The sequence below is a fragment of the Sturnira hondurensis genome, unplaced genomic scaffold (genome assembly GCF_014824575.4).
Source record: "Sturnira hondurensis isolate 20B ecotype Veracruz unplaced genomic scaffold, ASM1482457v3 Scaffold0016663, whole genome shotgun sequence".
In the NCBI taxonomy this organism is placed as follows: Eukaryota; Metazoa; Chordata; class Mammalia; order Chiroptera; family Phyllostomidae; genus Sturnira; species Sturnira hondurensis.
The window spans coordinates 13,651,808-13,670,136 of record NW_028089294.1 but is presented as its reverse complement, the minus strand read 5'-3'; the positions used below and the strand labels follow the sequence as shown (position 1 = coordinate 13,670,136).

General features: G+C 46.4%; 1 protein-coding gene across 1 annotated transcript in view; it reads right to left on the bottom strand.

The window, feature by feature from the left end:
• The window catches only part of LOC119001468 (ALK tyrosine kinase receptor-like), a 190,630-nt gene that overhangs the window by 40,198 nt on the left and 132,103 nt on the right, over nucleotides 1–18,329 (bottom strand). Inside the window, exon 3 of the mRNA XM_037066901.1 lies at nucleotides 10,040–10,167. Coding sequence (XP_036922796.1) covers nucleotides 10,040–10,167 — 128 coding nt within the window. The remainder of the gene's footprint in view (nucleotides 1–10,039; nucleotides 10,168–18,329) is intronic.

Genomic DNA, 18,329 nt, shown 5'->3' with positions numbered 1-18,329 from the left:
CTGGTAACTGAAGTGTGGCCGCAGTGATTAGATGACCAATTCAATGACCCACTTTTCTCCTTCTTATATAATGAGAGGAAGAAAGCTGAGAAGTGAGAATGAATTAATAGACAAGCAAAAAGATAAAGATAGCCAGAGTCTGAGAGAAGCAGAGCAAAGAGAGGCTGAGGGTGTGGAGATGCAGGGAGAGGCTGTTCACGAGATGTCAAAACAAACATTGGAGAAGGGACATGGTCAGTGTATCTTTACTTACTCATCATCACACAGAGCAAACAAATGATATAACGCTGTGAACTGAGTAAGCGCTTTGGCATTGCAAACAGTCCCAGGTTCGGGGTGGAGAGAGAAATGGGCAAAAGGGCCCTGTCAGGGTGTGTGTGTGTAGGGTGTGCAGAAATGGCAGTGGATGGGCAGGACAGCCCTCTAGCATTAATACACAAATGCATTCAGGGGAGAGTGTGTGAACGCCAGCAGGTAAGAGTTTGAGTCTGGGCACTAACAAGAAAGACGGGGATGATAAGGTAAGGGAAACAGAGACCATCTCTCCTTAGCATTTTCTGCTTTCTGTTCTAACCCACATAATGTAATCCTAGGAATTTCTCACCCCAACTTTATATACTCATTAGCCCACATGCACAGGACAGAGGCTTCGGGTTACTCACAGGCTCTCCTTGACCTCTGGGGAGGGGATGTAGGGAGCCTTCCCATTCCCAGCCCTCCCCAGACCACAGTAACCCTCTCCGTAGGCCATTCTACTGTTGTTCCCAGCTGCGACAGCTCATTCACCAGCACTGCTATGTGCTTCTGAACCATAAACTTACAGACTGGCTGCCTCCTGACCCAGGCCACCTGTCCCTGCAGCACTGGGGAGCTAATCAAAGCCTATGTCTTCATTATATTTACATTTCACAGATGATCGAAAGCAGCAGCTTAGAAAAGCAAAAGAAAGTTGAGGCATTCAACCTCCCTGGGCCTGTTAAGACAACAGACTTATTATGTCCCTGTGAATTTCCAGGAAGAAGCCTGTAATTAAAGCTTATTGCCTTTCAGCTGCCATTGGCCAGCGATGTGGCTTGTCCTTCCTGTTCATTACAGCAAAAAGGCAGCCTAGTGAGGTTGCAGCCTCACAGAGCCCATGCCCACCTTCCGGCCCCACTCCCCGCAGTGCGCTTGGAGGGTCGCAGTGCCGCTGTGATGGCCCATCCCCCCCTGCGTGTGACTTGGGATCTGGACAGGATATTACACCCCTGTTCTGGAAGGAAATGATAAGACCCTGCTCTACTAGTTGCATGAATGATTAATGAAGGATAATTAGTCAATGTTTGTTAAGCATTTTATAGACACAAAATGCTGGCTAGGAGTTAAATGAAAGAGCAGAAGCAGCAAAATCCAAAAGGCTGTGCATCCACCCCAATGCTGCTCAGAGAATCCCAGAATGCTGGCTCGAGGGAAGGAGGGATCACAGAGACCACCGGCTCTGCGGTGTACAAGCTGCACATTGCGGGGCCTCCTGGGCGGCTGCCAGCCACCGCCCCCCAGTGTCTTCTCCTCCAAAAAACCACAGCAAGAAAGACAAGTGAAAGTGCCACAGAAACCACGTTTGCAGTGTAACTTGAAGATAGACAATGCCAGAAGCATCAAACTAACCACTAATAAAAAGAGAAGAAGCATCGTATCCCAATAGTGTGTGCTCTCATCCTCCCAGTCTCTGCCCATTAGCAAGCAGACGGCTCCCTCAGCCCTTGCTCACGGCCCTCCACTCTGGAGGACTTTGAAGTCTGGTTCTCACAGCTCCAGGTGGGAGGAGCTCTGTCCAGGGGTCTGGGCAGAGAGGAACTACAATGGCTCCCAGTTCTTCAGATGTTTAGTACCCCTCCCTGTGTCCCCCTTCAAACAAAACAAAACAAAACAAAACCAACTCTGAGACCAATTTTGTCCTTGGGAAAATTTAAGAAGCTTTAGGCCAATGCACAGGGGACTTTAAAATCTAATATTTGTGGTTAGTCTGGCCCTGACCTTGTACCTCAGTTTTAGGAACTGAGCCCTTCTCTTACTGATTTGGCCCTTCCCCACTGCTGTCTCTGGTACTGGCTTGGGACTTTGCCTACCACCTGCACACCTATGGCTTGTAACAAGAGGATACCTGCCCTCTGGCTCCAGCATTCTAGCAGGTGACCCTGGGCCTGGCTGTCCCTCCTCCTTTCTCCCATAGCTCTGTCTCCCTGGAGAGGTGCTTCACCAACATTCCCTTGATGTGGCCCAAATAGCAGAGAACAGTGAAGTCATCCTCCAGGATCTGGGGATCACTATGAGCAAGAAACATCTTTGAAGCCCATGCTCTATCTTAAAATTTGTGTGCATTGGAATGCAAGATAATAGTCATGCTAGTTCTCATATAAAAATGTGCCCCTCCTCCACCTTCCGCTAAAACTGAAGCTCTGTGGATTTGTGGGTTTGCACATTCCCAGAACACACTGCGCATCCTCAAGGTATGAATGTCCAAGCGTGAGAATTACTGGCCCCGCTTTATCCTGACCCACTTACTGGTCCGGGCCCCTCCCAGTTTGCCCACAGCCAAATGCCTTTAGCCAGTTCCTGAGTGGACAAGGGTTTGGAGGCAGCCCTATCTCAGGCAGAGCACTGAGAACGGACTCCTCCCGTCCCTCCTCCAGGGAACATCTTTAAACTTCACCAAGGCCCCAAGCAAGATAAGCAATTCAGGGTTAATCCAGTGTTCCTTGATGACTCACATCAATTGTTTGCACCACGTTCAATTATGAGTTGTCAAGGCTGCTGGGTGAGCGCGGCCATGATAAGCTGTTTGACCTAGGGAAGGGCAGAACTGACCCAGTCTGATTTCCCACTAGGTTGCAGGCACTGTGTCACACTGTCACATTTAATCCTCACATGGACCCCAGGGCAGGGACCACTGTCTTCATTTCATACACAAATGACCTAGTTCTGCTGGGTATAATGAACACATGGCACCCACACAACACGGTCAGGACTCAAATCCATGTTTTTCTTATCCAAACCTTGTTCCCTTCCACTGTCCACGATGCAGTGTCCCTTGCTTTTCTTTCTGTTGCATCTTTTTGCCCATGACACTCACTAAGGCCCCCAGCAAAGAGTGAGAACTGCAGGGACAGCAGGGGAAGTTGGGATGTATGGATCCTGCTGTTCCAGGGAGATGGAACAGCGTGTGGAAGACACAGTGGGTTGACACCAATGTCCAAACCGACATTTCTTGTCATCTCTGGAATTCATTTATCTCGGTCCACCTTGTTCTTTTCATTGCCACAGATTTTCAGCAGTGGTTGTAAGAGAGGCCCTGGAGCCCTAGAAAGGGAATGTAGCCTCACCAACCCCCTCGTCCATCACCAGCTGGAGCAACCATCTCGTTAATAACTGGGGTTTGACCCTCCATGTTCGAAGGGACTCCCATTACCCCAAACAATAATTTTTTAATCACCCAGGCAGAGTGTCAATCACAGATTGAATACTCAGAGTTACTTAAAACTAGTAAATGCTTTTGGAAATTCTTCAAACATTTAATGAATTAAGAGTTATGAAATATTTATAAGCAGTAACAACACCATTTAGTACCATTAATAAAATAAATACAATAAAGAATGAAATTCATTACTATTTTACCACTAGACATCGATGTCAGTGACTGAATATGGCTCTAAATTACTTGTAAAATAGACCAATTATTTGAGTGTGATTAATCTTTTCAATAGTTTCTTTCATGTAGTTGTAATTTAAACGTAATTTCCTTCTGGGAGACGACGACCAACCTCAGCACACTGGATCCTCATTTATATTTAAAACCTTCGTGGCTGCCGCTACTTCTGGGTGGTTTCCAACAGTCCAGTATTTAAAATAGGTGCCCAAGCATCATTATTGTTCCCCTGCACTCGGTGGGCATATTTAATTGGCTTTATTAGTGACATGAACGAGCCATTCCAAAGTCAGAAGACCTCCGCCATCGGCAGTTATAAATCGGTAGGGAAAGCAGGAACTCGTACAGCCCTTCCCTCCCTCTACCAACGCCGGCCCCTGAGCTCGGCCTGCTGGAGGATCGCCACCTGAGAGGCAGGTCAAAGGACTGCCAGGCCCTCCCCTGGCCTCCAACCACCCCCACGGGGTTAAACCCTCCCTCCCCTTTTCATGGCACAGTGAATTTTGTGCACCGCGTCACAAAAGGAAAAATGACTTTATTAGGGGTAAAAGCACAGATTGTAGGGAGTGCGGAAGACAGGCAGCTGCCTTCAGAATCCGAACGTAGCTCTGGGCTGTCAGTCCTTCTGGGACTGCGGTAACCCTCCCCTGGGCCCATTGGTGCACACAAGGCCCAGGCAGAACTCCAAATGTGGGTGTGAGCCTGCAAGCACACCCTGGGGTGGCTGTGGAGAGTCGTCCAGCCCTGGTTCCAGAATGAGGACATCCTGCTCAGTTGGGGGACCCAGGAGAGAGAAGACAACGGCACTCGCTGTGCTGAGCACAGTGATAGGGGCTGTACACACAATATCAGTTTTAATTTCCCAACAAACCTATAATTACATGTTATTAGCCCCATCTACTAATGAGAAAATCAAACTCATAGACTTAAAAAAAAATCTCTAAGCTCAAAAGGGTGGTAAGTGATGAAGCTGGGATTCCACCCTCATTCCGCCTCATGCCAAAGAACCCCAGCTACCAGTAATGTCTGTCTTACATTGTAGCAGGAATGTCCTTACTCAGTGCTTACCACAAGAAAAACGCCGTTACTTTTTAACGATTTGAATACAGAGATTAAGAAGAGGTGGTGTTTTGATTCTAGGAACTTGTCATCTATTGAGCGAGACACCTAAATAATTCCAGAAAGAAGTCAACTGTCCTAAAATAGAAATGTCTGGAGCAACCCTGAGCTGAGGCTTCTTGGCGAAGACCATAGTTGAGCTGAGCTGTGAAAAGAGGTGCACGATTTCCAAAGAACGAAAGGCCGAGAGCGAGAGCACTCTCCGTGTGCCCTGGCTGGAGCAAAGCCTTGAGGGGGAGGGGAGGGGGAGGCATGCTGCTGGGAAAGTGTGAGAAATCTCAGTGGCTGGATGAAGTCCTCATTTTAGTGTTTATCTTCTAAAGAGTGCAGTGCTGTCCACAGATAAATTATGAGCAGGAAGTTTTAGAAAGAGGGAGTTAAAAAGGAGAGTGTTTTGAACACCGGGTTCACCTTCCACCTGGAGGACAGAGTGAGGACTAACCAAGGACGCTACAGCTGCTGTCCCCCCCTGGTTTTCACTTCCAAGCACACATCCCACCAGGGCAGAGCCCAGTCAGTGGTTTGAAGTGACTGAGCCAGGTGGAGCCGCCTCGGTGCCAGTCTCAGCCTGGTGATGCTGTGGCTCTCCATGCCCCCTGGGCATTAACATCACAAAGGTTTGGGGAGGGAGTTGAGAGGCAATTTATTTTTGTGAGTAGTATTTTCTCCATGAGAAACTGAGCAGCACAGAAGGAGCAGCTCTGCTTTTAAGGCTTCAGCCAGGTGAGGCTCAGAGAGGTCAGGCAGCTCAGGGTATAATCGACAATGTACCTCCACAGCCATCTTCTCATTGCCCCCATGATTTTGGGAAACCACTGACATATTGTTAGTCTTATTTTAAATTAAAAGAACAGTCAGTGTGCCATTCTGGGGAAGGCTTCCAATGCCCCTTCTGATCCGGAGTTGGCTACCTATGGCCAATAAGAGGTGGAAAGGGGACTTAAAGCCCCTGACTGCTAGTTCAGTGCTCACTCTGTGTCTGTTTTAGAAAGGCACATTGGCACTGGTTTGGAGGAAGACATCTCTGCAAATGGAGAAACTATTCAAGATCTCTGGTGCAAATTACATGTCAGTCAGGGATGCCCTTTGGGGAACAGTTTCTGTGCAAAGTAGAGTGGAGATCTTACAGCCACCACACACACTTAAAGCAACATGTTTATATCAGTATCAGTATTAATATTTGCTCAGTAAATGTCTGTTGAGTGAATGAGTGAATGTATGCATGGATGGATGGATGGATGGATGGATATGTCTGCTACATATAGACTTTTCTGCTGGCAGCCTCGAAACAGACGACCACAGTAATAGACTTTTACATGTGTAGACTGAGAATTCTGTGGTGCCTTGCTTGCTGTTGGAACCGAAAATGCCCAGTTTGGGCCAGGCTGCCAGGAGCCAATGAGGTTATCCCTGGTATCACCCAGAGGATTTTGGAGCCTACTCCACAGGCTGATTGGGTCCACGTGGCTGGGCAACATCAGAATCTGTCTGTTGAGCTCCACTCATTTCCTCTCGTCCCCTCCTGGCACAAGGAAGACGTCCTCCACTGCCCATCACTGTCTTTGGTGGAACAGATGAGAGAGGGGATGGGACTGGGAAATGCTGCACATTTGTCACTGGAAACATTCGTATTAGCTCCATACCTAGCATCTCAAAGCCAGGACCCACGGGGACAAAATCCTGCCTTGTAAAAATGGCCTACATTCGATGTATAATACCCTCATGCTTAGTCTTAATCATTTAAAGGAGGTATGGCTAATATAACTGTTTTTGGCTGTCACATTTCAAGTGCAGAACTGTGAGATCAAAAGGCTGGAGTTAATAGGGGGGTTGAACACCAGACACTCCAGGGGTTCTCAAACTGTAGTTCGTAAAGTGCCTCATGTATAAGGGGGTGTGTCAAGGGCTGTGGAGTAGGTGAGTCTGAGCTCCCTGCCCTCCTTCCCCCGGGGCAGCTCTGCTTGTGTAACTTCATATAATGGACTTCTAAGTGAGACTTTGGATGAAGGTTCAGCCTCCAAAAATGTTTGAAGACCTTGATCTAGTTTAAATGCCGTCATTTTAGGCCCAGAAAGGTTACGATATCTGTACATCTCTAACTCTTCTGAGACATGTGTTTCAAAGTATTCATGGTGCTGGGCCTGTATTTCACACCTTGGGTCCTCCTCCCTTCTGAGCTACAAAAGTTAGTGGAATAACCCCTCATAGGTAATGTGGGGGTTACGACAGCCTTCCTGCTGAGTACAGAGCATTACTGTAAAACCTCATAGGCAGTAACACACCTATCTTTGCCTTTGCACATGATAAGTTCTCCCCTGATGTTAGCTGTTATTGCTTATTAACTGAGCACCTATTAACTGTTATACATTTTGATAGGTGTCTGGATTCAGAGAGGACAGAGGCACGGCCTCTGCTCTGATGACCCCCACAGACAGACACCAGCTCTTACGCAGGGAGAATGGCCTCAATATCCCCTGTAAGGGCTTCTCTGGATTAAGTAAAATGGCGCCTCTCTGCATGTGAGCCAACGAGTTCTATAGCTGTGTTTCCTTCCACGCACCATCTGTGCCTCATACGAGGGGACCAAGTGACTACCAGAAAATAGACCAGACATCCTGTAGACCGATGTGCAATCCTGGTTAGCACTTCACCAGCCCTGTTCGCCCCTCTCAGAGACACGACTTCCGTCTTCCCCTTCATGACCTAACCAAAGCAATGACCTCAGAACACATGGACATTTGCCTACATCAAACGGGCCTTGAGTACACCTCCCAAATAACTCCTCTTTAAATACATGAGCATAGTTCTAGGAGGCTGCTTCTTCTTCTTCTTCTTCTTTTTTTGTTGTGCACACCAACTAAAGTGCACCTGGATTTGTTCTGCTATGGGAGGAAAAGTTAGACAAGCTCAGGAAACACCGGGATCACTTTGTTCTTCTCCGCTCTCTGCCTCACTCATCCACACTGACCCCTTCACACCCCTGGTGGCCATGAGAGTCCGATCCGGAGAAGGAATTCAGAAAACACCTGCTTCCCCATGGACCCCAGGTGTTCTTGGACCTGGAGCCTCTGAAGGAAGATGGCTACACCACTCAAATCTTCCTAGGTCTCTTGGCCCATCCACCTCCCCCAGAGAATCAGAGGCAGACTTCTTTCCTCCCTCCACTAAGCAAGTGTCTCGCCAGAAGACAATACTTTCTGGATCATTAGAGAAAGGGAGGTCGACTCTCTTGGTTTCATAAGAGTGGAGAAGCAGACAATAAACAGGTCTTTTTAAACTCTACAACAGACTCACTGCAAATGCAACAAAAGCTACAAAATAAGAATTCTGTAGGTAAAGGGAGCTGTAGGGCTAAGGAAGAAGAAAGTCTGTGCAGCTGGTTGAGATCCTTGATCAGCGGTACAAAGAGTCCTTGCAGAGGTAATTGTGATGAACCCGGTATTTCCAGGTTTGTAAGCTCTCGGTCCCTTCTCCTGAAGTCGCTCAAATGAGATTAGGCTGGTTCTGGGACTGGTACCCTCTCCCTGCCACATCCCTGCTAACTGGCTCCATTTCAACACACGGCCTCTTTTGGACGGTACACAGGCCCTTGACATCTGCGAGGATTGATGGTGTCCAGAGGCACTCACAAATCCCTAGGTTTGTGAATGCGGAAACATTTGTACAAGCTCCTGGCTTCCTCCCAAACCACATGTTTCTTGTACATTGCCTTGCGTCACAGGTTAACCACCTCTTCAACTTGAACTGAAGTTCAATCTATCACATTATGGTGATTTTTCTTTCTTCCACACAGAAACCAGTTTTGATTAAAGGGAAACACACCCACACCCCCCCCGACACACACACACATGCACATACTTTGTAAAAGTTCTTGCAAAATGAGCCGTGAATGAAGAGACACAGTGATATCAGGAGCTGGGTGGTCAGTGTGGCTCCCTACCTCGGGGCATCCCTCTCATACCCAAGCTCCAGGAGGCACAAGACTGAAAACCAGGCCTGTACACGCCGCAGAGGGCTGTGCTATAGGCCTTCACGGGGATGCCTGAGTGGTCTGAATCGAGAAGTTAGCTCTGCAGGCGCCATGGGCTTCCTGCCTGCCCACACTTCACCCTGAGACTGCAGACTCCTTGGTATAGGTGAGAGCTCCCTGCCCCGTGAACCTCTGGGCAGAGAAGGTGCGGCAGGAGAAGAGCACTAATGAAATCAGCTTTTTCCTGAAGATTCTCCTAGTCCCATCTCCTGTACCCTCTACACGTGGGGAGCAGTGAAGGATGTCTGTGAGCATGATCCTAGGCCTCTGTAAGGTCAAGGGAAGGTCATACACACTCTGGGAAAAAGTAGGTTTACAGTCGTGAGTGTCTGAAGTGGTTTATTCTTGTATTACTATTTATTGGTTATCGTATTACTTTGCATTCCTACTTTTCCCCACCCTGTATCTACTCATGATCTATTTCATCCTGCTCTCCAATCAGAACTGAGGCAAAAGAATCACATAAAATATGATCTTGAAAAATAGGAATAGAGATAAAAAATTCTGTCGGAATTCTGAGGAAGAGGGAAATACACTTATTAAAAAACTACACAGATATGATTACTGTGATTGAGTGAGTTCTCTGGCAACAAAGGCAAAAAGAAAAAAAAAGATAAATTATGCTCAGGGAAGAGATGCCTTCTCGAAATGAATTCACAATGGGGGACTTATGCAAAGGGACTTCAATGACATGGGACCGAGCTTTAACGGTTTTTACTAAGTAAGTGAAAAACTCGACATTCAGCCATTTCTCATGTTGTCCCTTGATAGTAGTTTCACCAAATCATTTAAAATACTTAATTGTAAGTGGGTAGAGACGTGAGTGATGGCAGATTGTTGGTAATTACTAAAACTGGGTTGAGGGTATATTAGGATTCATTATTCTATTCTATTTTTTGTACACATTTGATATTTCCCAAATAAAATTTTAAGAAAAATGGTGAAATCACTTGGCAGTCAGAGAATTTAAGCTAATATATTCTCTACTAAAGACCAAGTTCTAAGTTTTACGTGCAGCAGACATAATGTGCCAGCGAGTCTTTACCAACCGATCACCTGGGCTATGAGGCACTGGATGGTATTCAGAACAAGCCCCGCAGCACTGCCGACTTTCCCAGGAAGTGCGCACATTCCCGGCCGAAGGCTCTTGACACACTCAAGGCCATGAGCTGCCGAGGAGGGAGAAGAAAACCAGACTCACATACCTTCGCTGCAGTTCTTCAGGGCGAAGAAGTCCACCGCAGACAGGCTCCGGTTTCCACTTGAGATGTACTCCAGGGCCACTCGGAATGGGTTCTCTGGGCGCCCAATTCTTCCTTGCAGCACTGTCCAGCTGGTTGCATTGAAAAGCAGAGGGGGAAACCACAGAAGACAGTGGTGAGAAGCAGGTCTAGCCTTCGGGGAGGTCCTGTTCCTGCTGGCACTTCAGGGCCCACACTCTTCACAGGCCCTTGCCAGCAAGAGAGGGAACCCTGAGTGGCTCAGAGGAGAGAGGCCTTGGGAGCAGCAGACAAACATTTGCTTCCTTCTTGTCCAGCTCACTCAGAGGCCCAGTTTCCACACCCGCAGAGGCCACCAGGGGGCTGTTTTCTTTGTCCTCCTCTCTTTAGGCAATCCAGACCAGTAGGCTATTTCAGTGGCCAGTCTTACAGGAAAAGAGTATACATACTCTAGGAAACCTGGAGGCAGAGTGAAGGAGTGGTTTTTAAAACAGTTACCTGTCTACTTATAATTATGTCTGGAAAGATTGCTTGGTTTCATATTTTTACCTGAGCCCATAGTCTCTGAGTCCTCGGGTTTGCTATAGAGTTACTCCAGGGAAGCTTGCAAGGGCTATTTATTTACTGCGGGAAAATTAAAGTGCACTGAAGCATGCATTTTGGGGTAAAAGGTACCTAAGATTGACGTGGACTCTGCGAAAAGGTGCAAACAGAAGACAAAAGCAGGTCAAATGGGGAGCTTTGTAGTCACCTATGAGCAAGGATGCTGACACCGTGGGAGGGTGGAGAACGAGCTGAACGAGGATTTTTACGTCTCGCTCAGTCTATTAACCTCTCGGAATAGCCTCCCCTTACTGACTGGAACACCACGTTTGCTTTCCAACATTGATTCAATTTTCATAAGAAATATATAGTTATTTTGAGAATTTTGTGTGGAGAATGGAAACTATATGGACTATTTCAAATTTTCTTCGATTTGAAGAACAGGATTTTATTCAGGTGTAATCTACGTACGATAGATTGCATGTACTAACTAGTGCACGATTTGATGCCTTAAGGTGTATAAATTGATGAGTCTTGATGTCTGTGTGCACTAGTCCCCCCTTACGCATGGTTTTGCTTTCCGTGGTTTCAGTTACCCATATGAAATAGAAAAATCCAGAAAGAAACTGTTCCTAAGTTTTGCATCATGCGCGGCTCTGAGTAGCTTGGTGAAGTCTCGCACTACCCCGCTCTGTCTGTCCGGGACCTGAATCGTCCTTCTGTGAAGCGCAACCTCGCGGTGCACTCTACTCTGCGGTGCCTCACTGCACAGCCTGCAGGTCACCAGACCGACAGCTGTGGTGTTGCAGCGCTGTGTGCCAGTGACCTCAATTTTACTTTCTAACGGCCCCAAAGCCATCCACACAACTTTTATTACAGTGCATTGCTATAAACTTTCTATGTTATTGTTGTTAATCTCTTACTGTGCCTGATTTATAAGTTAAACGTTAGCCTGTATGTACATGGAGAGAAAACGGAGCATATATATGAAGTCCGGCACTGCACGCAATTTTGGGCCTCCGCTGGGAACATCCGCCCTGAGATAACGCGGGAGACTCAGCGCAGCCCTTGGCATTGACCTGCAGCTGCGCCAGGCTCAGGTGTGGCCGTGCAAGTGCTGAGGAAGTTAGGGAAAGACTAGCTTTCTGGTTTTTAAAAAAACTTAAAGCCTCCTTCCCCCAAAGTGTAAAGTGATGCTCATTATAAAGAATGTGAAAAGTCCAACAATTCAGGAAAGTTGATAAAGAAAAGTAGAAGTCACCTAGAATTTCCTTGTCCAGAGATAACCAGTGTCAACACCTCAGCGCACAGCCTGCCAGCCGTGAGTTTACAGCAATGGGACCACACTACCCATGCGCTCTGCGACTGCACTCGGCCTCTCAATGGCGTGTCTCAAGACGTCTTACTGTTCTGAGACAGTGGATATAAATTACAGGATCAGTTCACCGACTGCATTCTCGATGACGTGTGCCCGGCTCCTCAGTTTTCCTCTTCATGCACAGGCTGAAGCTAACCCTGTGTACTTCTAAGCAGATACTGCCTCTGGACCAGTTCTTAAGAGGCTGAGTCAGAGCGCGTGGACATTCAAACCCTGAGGCACATTGTCAGCCCTCCAACAGTGAGTCAGAGGGCCCACTTCTCTGTTTGGCTGCAGCCTTGGAACCCACCAAGTCTCACCGTTTTTGCTAACCCCCGGTGGTCAAGGTGCTGCCTGGGGCAAGCTGCGGTTTCTCAAGGGGCTGCTCTGGGATGGCAGTTTTAAGCTGGCCCTGCCCTGGCAGTCTGTTGAGCGAAGAGGGTGGATTTGTTCCTATTCTATACTCTTCTGTAGTTAATTCAGACCACCGGAGCCAATGCCTTGGCCATTTGATAACAGTGTATGACGTTTCCCCACAATGGACGCTGTAGAGGGATTGCTGCTGCTGTCAAGTTTGTTCTCTGTTACTGTACCCAGCAGATTTCCTGTCCAAAATACAACCGGTGCAATTAAATTAGGACAAGGGGGCTTTCTGGCTTAAACGTGGGACTGTCAAAGAAAGAAGTATTTGAAAATGTAAACAAGGGTTTCTTATGAAAACAAAGAAATTAGCATCTTTTTTGTTCTTCTGAAAAAATAAAGGACCTTATTTTTGAGGAAAGATGACGGCGAAAGGCGTGACTATTCACATTCTGCCAAAGCCTTAGCCCTCTGCTCCAAGGAATGATGGGTTTTAATTCCAGGGACACGATGGCCCTTGACAATGATTCTCACTTCTGTGTTGGCACTAGCCCTCTGGATAAATGTGTCAAGAGTTTCAGGAATTAGTTTCTGAGTTACCGATGCAATAACTTTTGTCCAAAATCCTCTGGCCTCCCATAGTTTGCCATTGCAACTGTAGTAACTTTCGGAGCAGTTGCCAAACATGTACTTTATAACCAGGGACAGATGTTGGGACCAGAAAAGGGCAAGCTTATATATACCTAGGGTCAGATTTGTTTAAGAGAGAGCCAAAAGCCCCATGAGGAAAGAAATACAAGCTTTCTCTTCTGTCTGCCTCCATTTTCTTTACTCACATCCCAGTGGTCATGACACTGGCTCATTAGGGTCTCATCTTCCTCTTAGCTGGTGGCAACCCTGCTCGTGCTCATAACGGGGAAGGTTATGTTCTGACCGAGAGTCTCCCAGAAACAAACTCGCAGCCGCACCCATGTGCTGGGGATTTGCGAACATCTTATCGATGACGCTTCGATCGATCCATCTGACAGTGTGGGAGTCCCTCTGGACTTTGGGAAGCCAGAAAAACCCGCATGGACAGCCGTTATTTTCCCGTGTCTCCCTGAAGCTTTCTGCTTCCTGTTCTAGCTCTGTCCTTCCTTTGATGACTTTGAACAAGGCACTTTACTCTGACTGTCTGAAATGTGTGTTTTCTGATCAATTGTATTCTTAGCCAGAGAAAGTGTCTTCAACTTTGCGTGAATTTGCTGAGGAGAAAAACTAACTTCATACTTTTGCTGAGTGGCTTCATCATGATGAATAAATTAGAGCCCATTAAAAAAGGTAGGAGGGTTTGTTTGTGAATGTCAAGGTTTATTTCTGACCTGGGGGCTGTACAAAGGCCACTCAACTGAGAGTGTGTCACAGATTGTGGTCCTGGATGTGCAGGGGCTACAGTAAGTCCCTGCACCTCTCGGGGATTCTTTATTAACAAAAATGTGGGCATTGAAGTTCTTCAGGGTCCCTTGTTGATTCGATGCCTAGAACTCCTCTCACAGATTGCAGGAGTCCTAGTGACAAAATACTTTATGAAAGCCCTGAAAGCTGCAAGGGACAAATGAGATTCTACAGGAGGTGGAAGAGTTATTAGTCCAAAAAAAAATCACAGATTTATTTCTGCAGAAACTAACTTTCACCCCCTCAGAAAAATGGAAAGACTTGCCCAAGGTCACACATTTGGTTACATACAGAACTAAATTAAAATCACGTATGTTATCGTCCCCTGACTGCCAGTACAAGGGACAATGCAAACTGTGGATCAGTCTATGTATTCAGTGGCTTTTTACATCCCTAGAATCACAAAGACAGAACAGGATTATGTCCACTTAGCATTGCTAGAGGGATCACCAGTCTGGGCTTTGAGGACAGACAGATCAGCCAGACAGTGAAATACAGTATCAGCAAATGCATGCACAAAACAAAACATCGCAGGGAGCTCTGGCATGGAAACAAAAAGAACCTGTAAGGCTCCCTCCATTCCATTCCAGGTGAGTCTGTCTCCACTTGCTCAAAGGAAGTTGTCTGGCACGTCTGGTGATGAGACTGAAGGGTTGGCAGTTGTCTTGAGAGGACAAAGGCACTGACTTATTTTAAGCCTGGAACAAAGGGACACTTTTGACAGTGTGTGAGGGCCATGGATGGCAGTTGACCAGATAGAAGAATGTGTATTATTTTGTGTCTGTGCGACACTCCAATAGGCACAACGTTGACGTGTGGCCAGTGCACACACATGAGCCCTGAGACCCTACCTGCTCTTCAACAGATGCTGTTCTGAGATGGTTTTGGCCGTTGTCATACCCCAAGGCTTAGATCCAGTTCTCAGCTCCACCGTTTACTAGCTGAGTGACCTTGGGCAAGTAATAGAACTTCTCTGACTTTCGGTTTCCTTATTCTTAAAATGGAAGTCACAAGACCTAGCTCGCTGTATTGTAGTGAGGATTTGTGAGAAGGACGTGTGCAGAAGAACATCCTCACCGGAGGCTCAGCAAGGGGGGGGGTTATTCTAACAGAAGAGCAACAGCGTTCTTCCTGGAATGGCATGGGCCCCTGACACTGTTGGTGGCATCTCAACTCACTTATGAGATTCAAGGGGGAGAGGTCAAAGAAAGTGAGAGGACATTGGTAATTTATGACCAGCAGCCACCTTATTTGTTTAAATTAAAAAATTCTCAGTTAAGTGAACCTTTGTATATTAAACACAACCCTAAGAAAGTATGCTGAAATACCCTGAAACAAAACATACTAGGATTGGACTATAGTAGCAGATCGACCTTCTGACTAGAACCTCCAAAGTACCCCATCTCATGGCAAAAACCTCTTATTTACCTTTGCATCTTCCTGTAGCACGGGAAAGGATGCTTTGTGCACAGATCTCTGTTAAACTTCCTGAATTCTATTTCTCAGGTAGTTATCGGTGCACTGTTGCACACGAGATAAAGTATTAAATGCAATGAAGACTCTGGAGGTTTAGGACTTAGCTTTCGTTCCAGGAACTTACGGACTAGTGAGAAAGTAACTAAGTACCAAAGAGCTCAGTAAGTGGCTTAGGTACTCTACACAAGAGGGCACACTGGTGTCTCCAACCGGCTGATGAGGAGAGGTGTGCCTTGAAGAGTGGGCAGGAACCGGAAATGGGCAAAGCAGAAAGACAGAATGGCATGGACACACGAGCAGAAGCCACACAGACCGTGTGTTCCGAGAACAGGCAGTCCAGCTGGGCATGAGTCAGGGGTGTCCATTGGCCTCTATGGGAAGAAGGTCCCTGTGTCTTATCCACCCACTGCCAACCTCTTTACAGCCAGGATGGTGGACCATTTGTCATCGTGTCTCCAGTGCCTAAAACATCACAGATGCTCGACAAATATGTGTTGAACGAGAAAGCAAATGCATAAACAGATTTCTGTTAAACCAGATAAGATTTTGACATTATTGGCCAAAATTTATACTGTAGTGAAGCGGAGGTAATATGAAAGTTCATGTAAATTCATTATAATTAGCTCTCATCCATTCAAGTTGACTGCCCTGTTAGGAGGAACCTAAGGACTGGGGGACTCTGGAGGTTGAGGGGAGCTTGGAGTTGGTTCATCACAAGCCCCGCACCCTTTTTAAAGAAGCAGAACCATGGGAAGCAGCCATTGAATTAGCTCTTATTCAGGTACTTAGAACCCAACAAAGGAATCAGGGAATCACAGTGACTGAGACACAGAGGCGACCTGAGTACTCACATAGGGGAGGTCCCGCCTAATGCACGATTGTACTCCAAAGGCAGGTCAGCTTTGAAACAAGTCAGTGTCAACGTTAACAGCAGAAACAATACCAATAGTAACAGTACTAATAATGTGATCAGCCACAGCTAATGTGTCATGAAGGCCTACTGTGTGCTCTGTTTCTAGCTGAGTTTTAAACTCAAGTTAGTGCGGCTCCATAGTCTTTATGGATATGACCTTAAACTGCCTTTTGAAGCTTCTTGAGGTTCAAAACCTCATCTCCTTGAGATTTTGTCTCTCACCTTCTGGCCCTGGTGAACATGGTTGTGGGCCTACAACTAAAAGACGTGGCCATTGTCATGCTCTGTAGTAGTTAACACAGCTAAGTCGTTCAGGTGGTGACAAAGCCCCTTGCCGGGAGAGCCAAAATTCATCGGTTAAGTCAAGGATGATGGGAACGACATAAATTAGACAACCAGCCACACACATCCCTTTCGCAAAGAGCTCAGTCACGTGGTGATCATTATCACCAAGTGCAACGCTGTTAAGGCTCAGGCTACACAGCTGACAAGCATCTGGACGTGAATGCGAAGGTGTGAAGATTTGTTAGAAACAAGAAACTGAGCCTGTGGGAGCTCGCCCAGATCAATACAGGAAAAAAAAAAAGGCAATTGCACTTCTCTCCCTAATCTTACCTTAAAGGAAAAAAAAACACATATAACTTTCAAGTTTTTTTAAAAATATACCTTGTAGTAATTCTGCAGCAAATATAAACCATTCAGCACTATTTTTTATTGGTTCCATTAAATCAGCCTGCATTTAAAGCATTTTTATGGGAGATAGCAGGGGGAAAAATGCCAGATCAATGTAAATTTTAGTGTGGAGTTCTTTGTTGCTAGTTAATTTTCTGTAATAATAACACTTGGTATGTAGCACAAGGTCTTTTATCCAAGTAGCCTTGACTTTGTTATTCCCTTGCCCTTCACAACTTCCCGGAAGCTGGGTAAACCTGCCCTGGAGAGGATCAGATCTGGCTGGAAACAAGGTTGCAGGTTGGTTCGGGCTGCAGTTCCCAGAGGCTCGTGATAAAAAAGCCACCACGAGGCTGTGGATGGCTTTTGGCTCTGCTGGAGAAACCTGCAGAAGCAAAGGGGATTTGAGATAGGGGTGGGCTGGCTGGGACCACAGAGGGGCTCTGCTGAGACCTGAGCACCAGCAGAGGAGCTGTAGGGGTGACAGGGATCTGGAAAGTGGCCCAGCCTTGCCGGGGTTGGGGGTGCTAACAGGGTGTTCCCTAGGTGTGTTTTCCCTAATTTTTCTCTCATGCTTTTGAGCTAAGAAAAAATGAATGGTCTCAGGTTCGTTGCCCTGGCCCCTCTCTTTAACTTCTAATTTTGCCTCCTTCCTCCCTTCCTCCCTCCCTTCCTTACTTCCTTCTTTTCTCCCTCCTTCCTTCTCCCTCCTTCCCTTCCTTCCTTTCATAGAAATATATTCATTAAGAGCTCAAACTTTGGAGCCAGACTTCCTGCTTTAAAATCTTAACTCTGCCTCCTGTTGGCTGTGGCCTCTGGGCAGCTACTAGCCTATTCTCTCTGTGCCTGAGTTCTGTCATTAAGAAGCAGGGATGAACATAGAAGATTAGAGGGGTGTTATGAAGATTACCTGGGCTAAGACAAGTAGAGCACTTAGCTAACACTCAATAAGCATTAGCTAATGCTGTTATTGTATTAGTGTTGCTTTTTTTCTCCTAAACCTAGTAGGACAGATGACCTTATAAGAAATGACCTCATAAGAAGGTGAAATAGAAATATATGATGGTATTTCAGGGATTGGGAAGAACCTCCCACCATAGAGCACCAAGATTTTGGGGACTCCTTTCATTCCGCCATGTGGAGATAAAGAGACAAATGTACAAAGGCGGATTTCCCAGGGGACATTGCACCAGGCTTTTAAAACACATTTCATTTGAGTATGTGTTTATTTATGTTCCGCCTCAGTCCAGAAAGGATGTAAAGCAGCTATTTTACTTTATCTCACTTAATTTTTACAATGCATAAGACAGGTATTATCATTCCCATTTTATAAACAAAAAAAATTGAGGTTCACAGAGCTTATATAGCTTGCCCATGCAGCAAATGTTAAGAGGTAACATGAACCCAAGACTATTTATCTTCAAAATGCCTGCACTTTCTGCTATAGTGCACATAAGTTTAAATTTATTAAATTTAAGTGCTTTGATTTTTAGAAGAGCTTCTTAGTGGGTCGGTGGGCA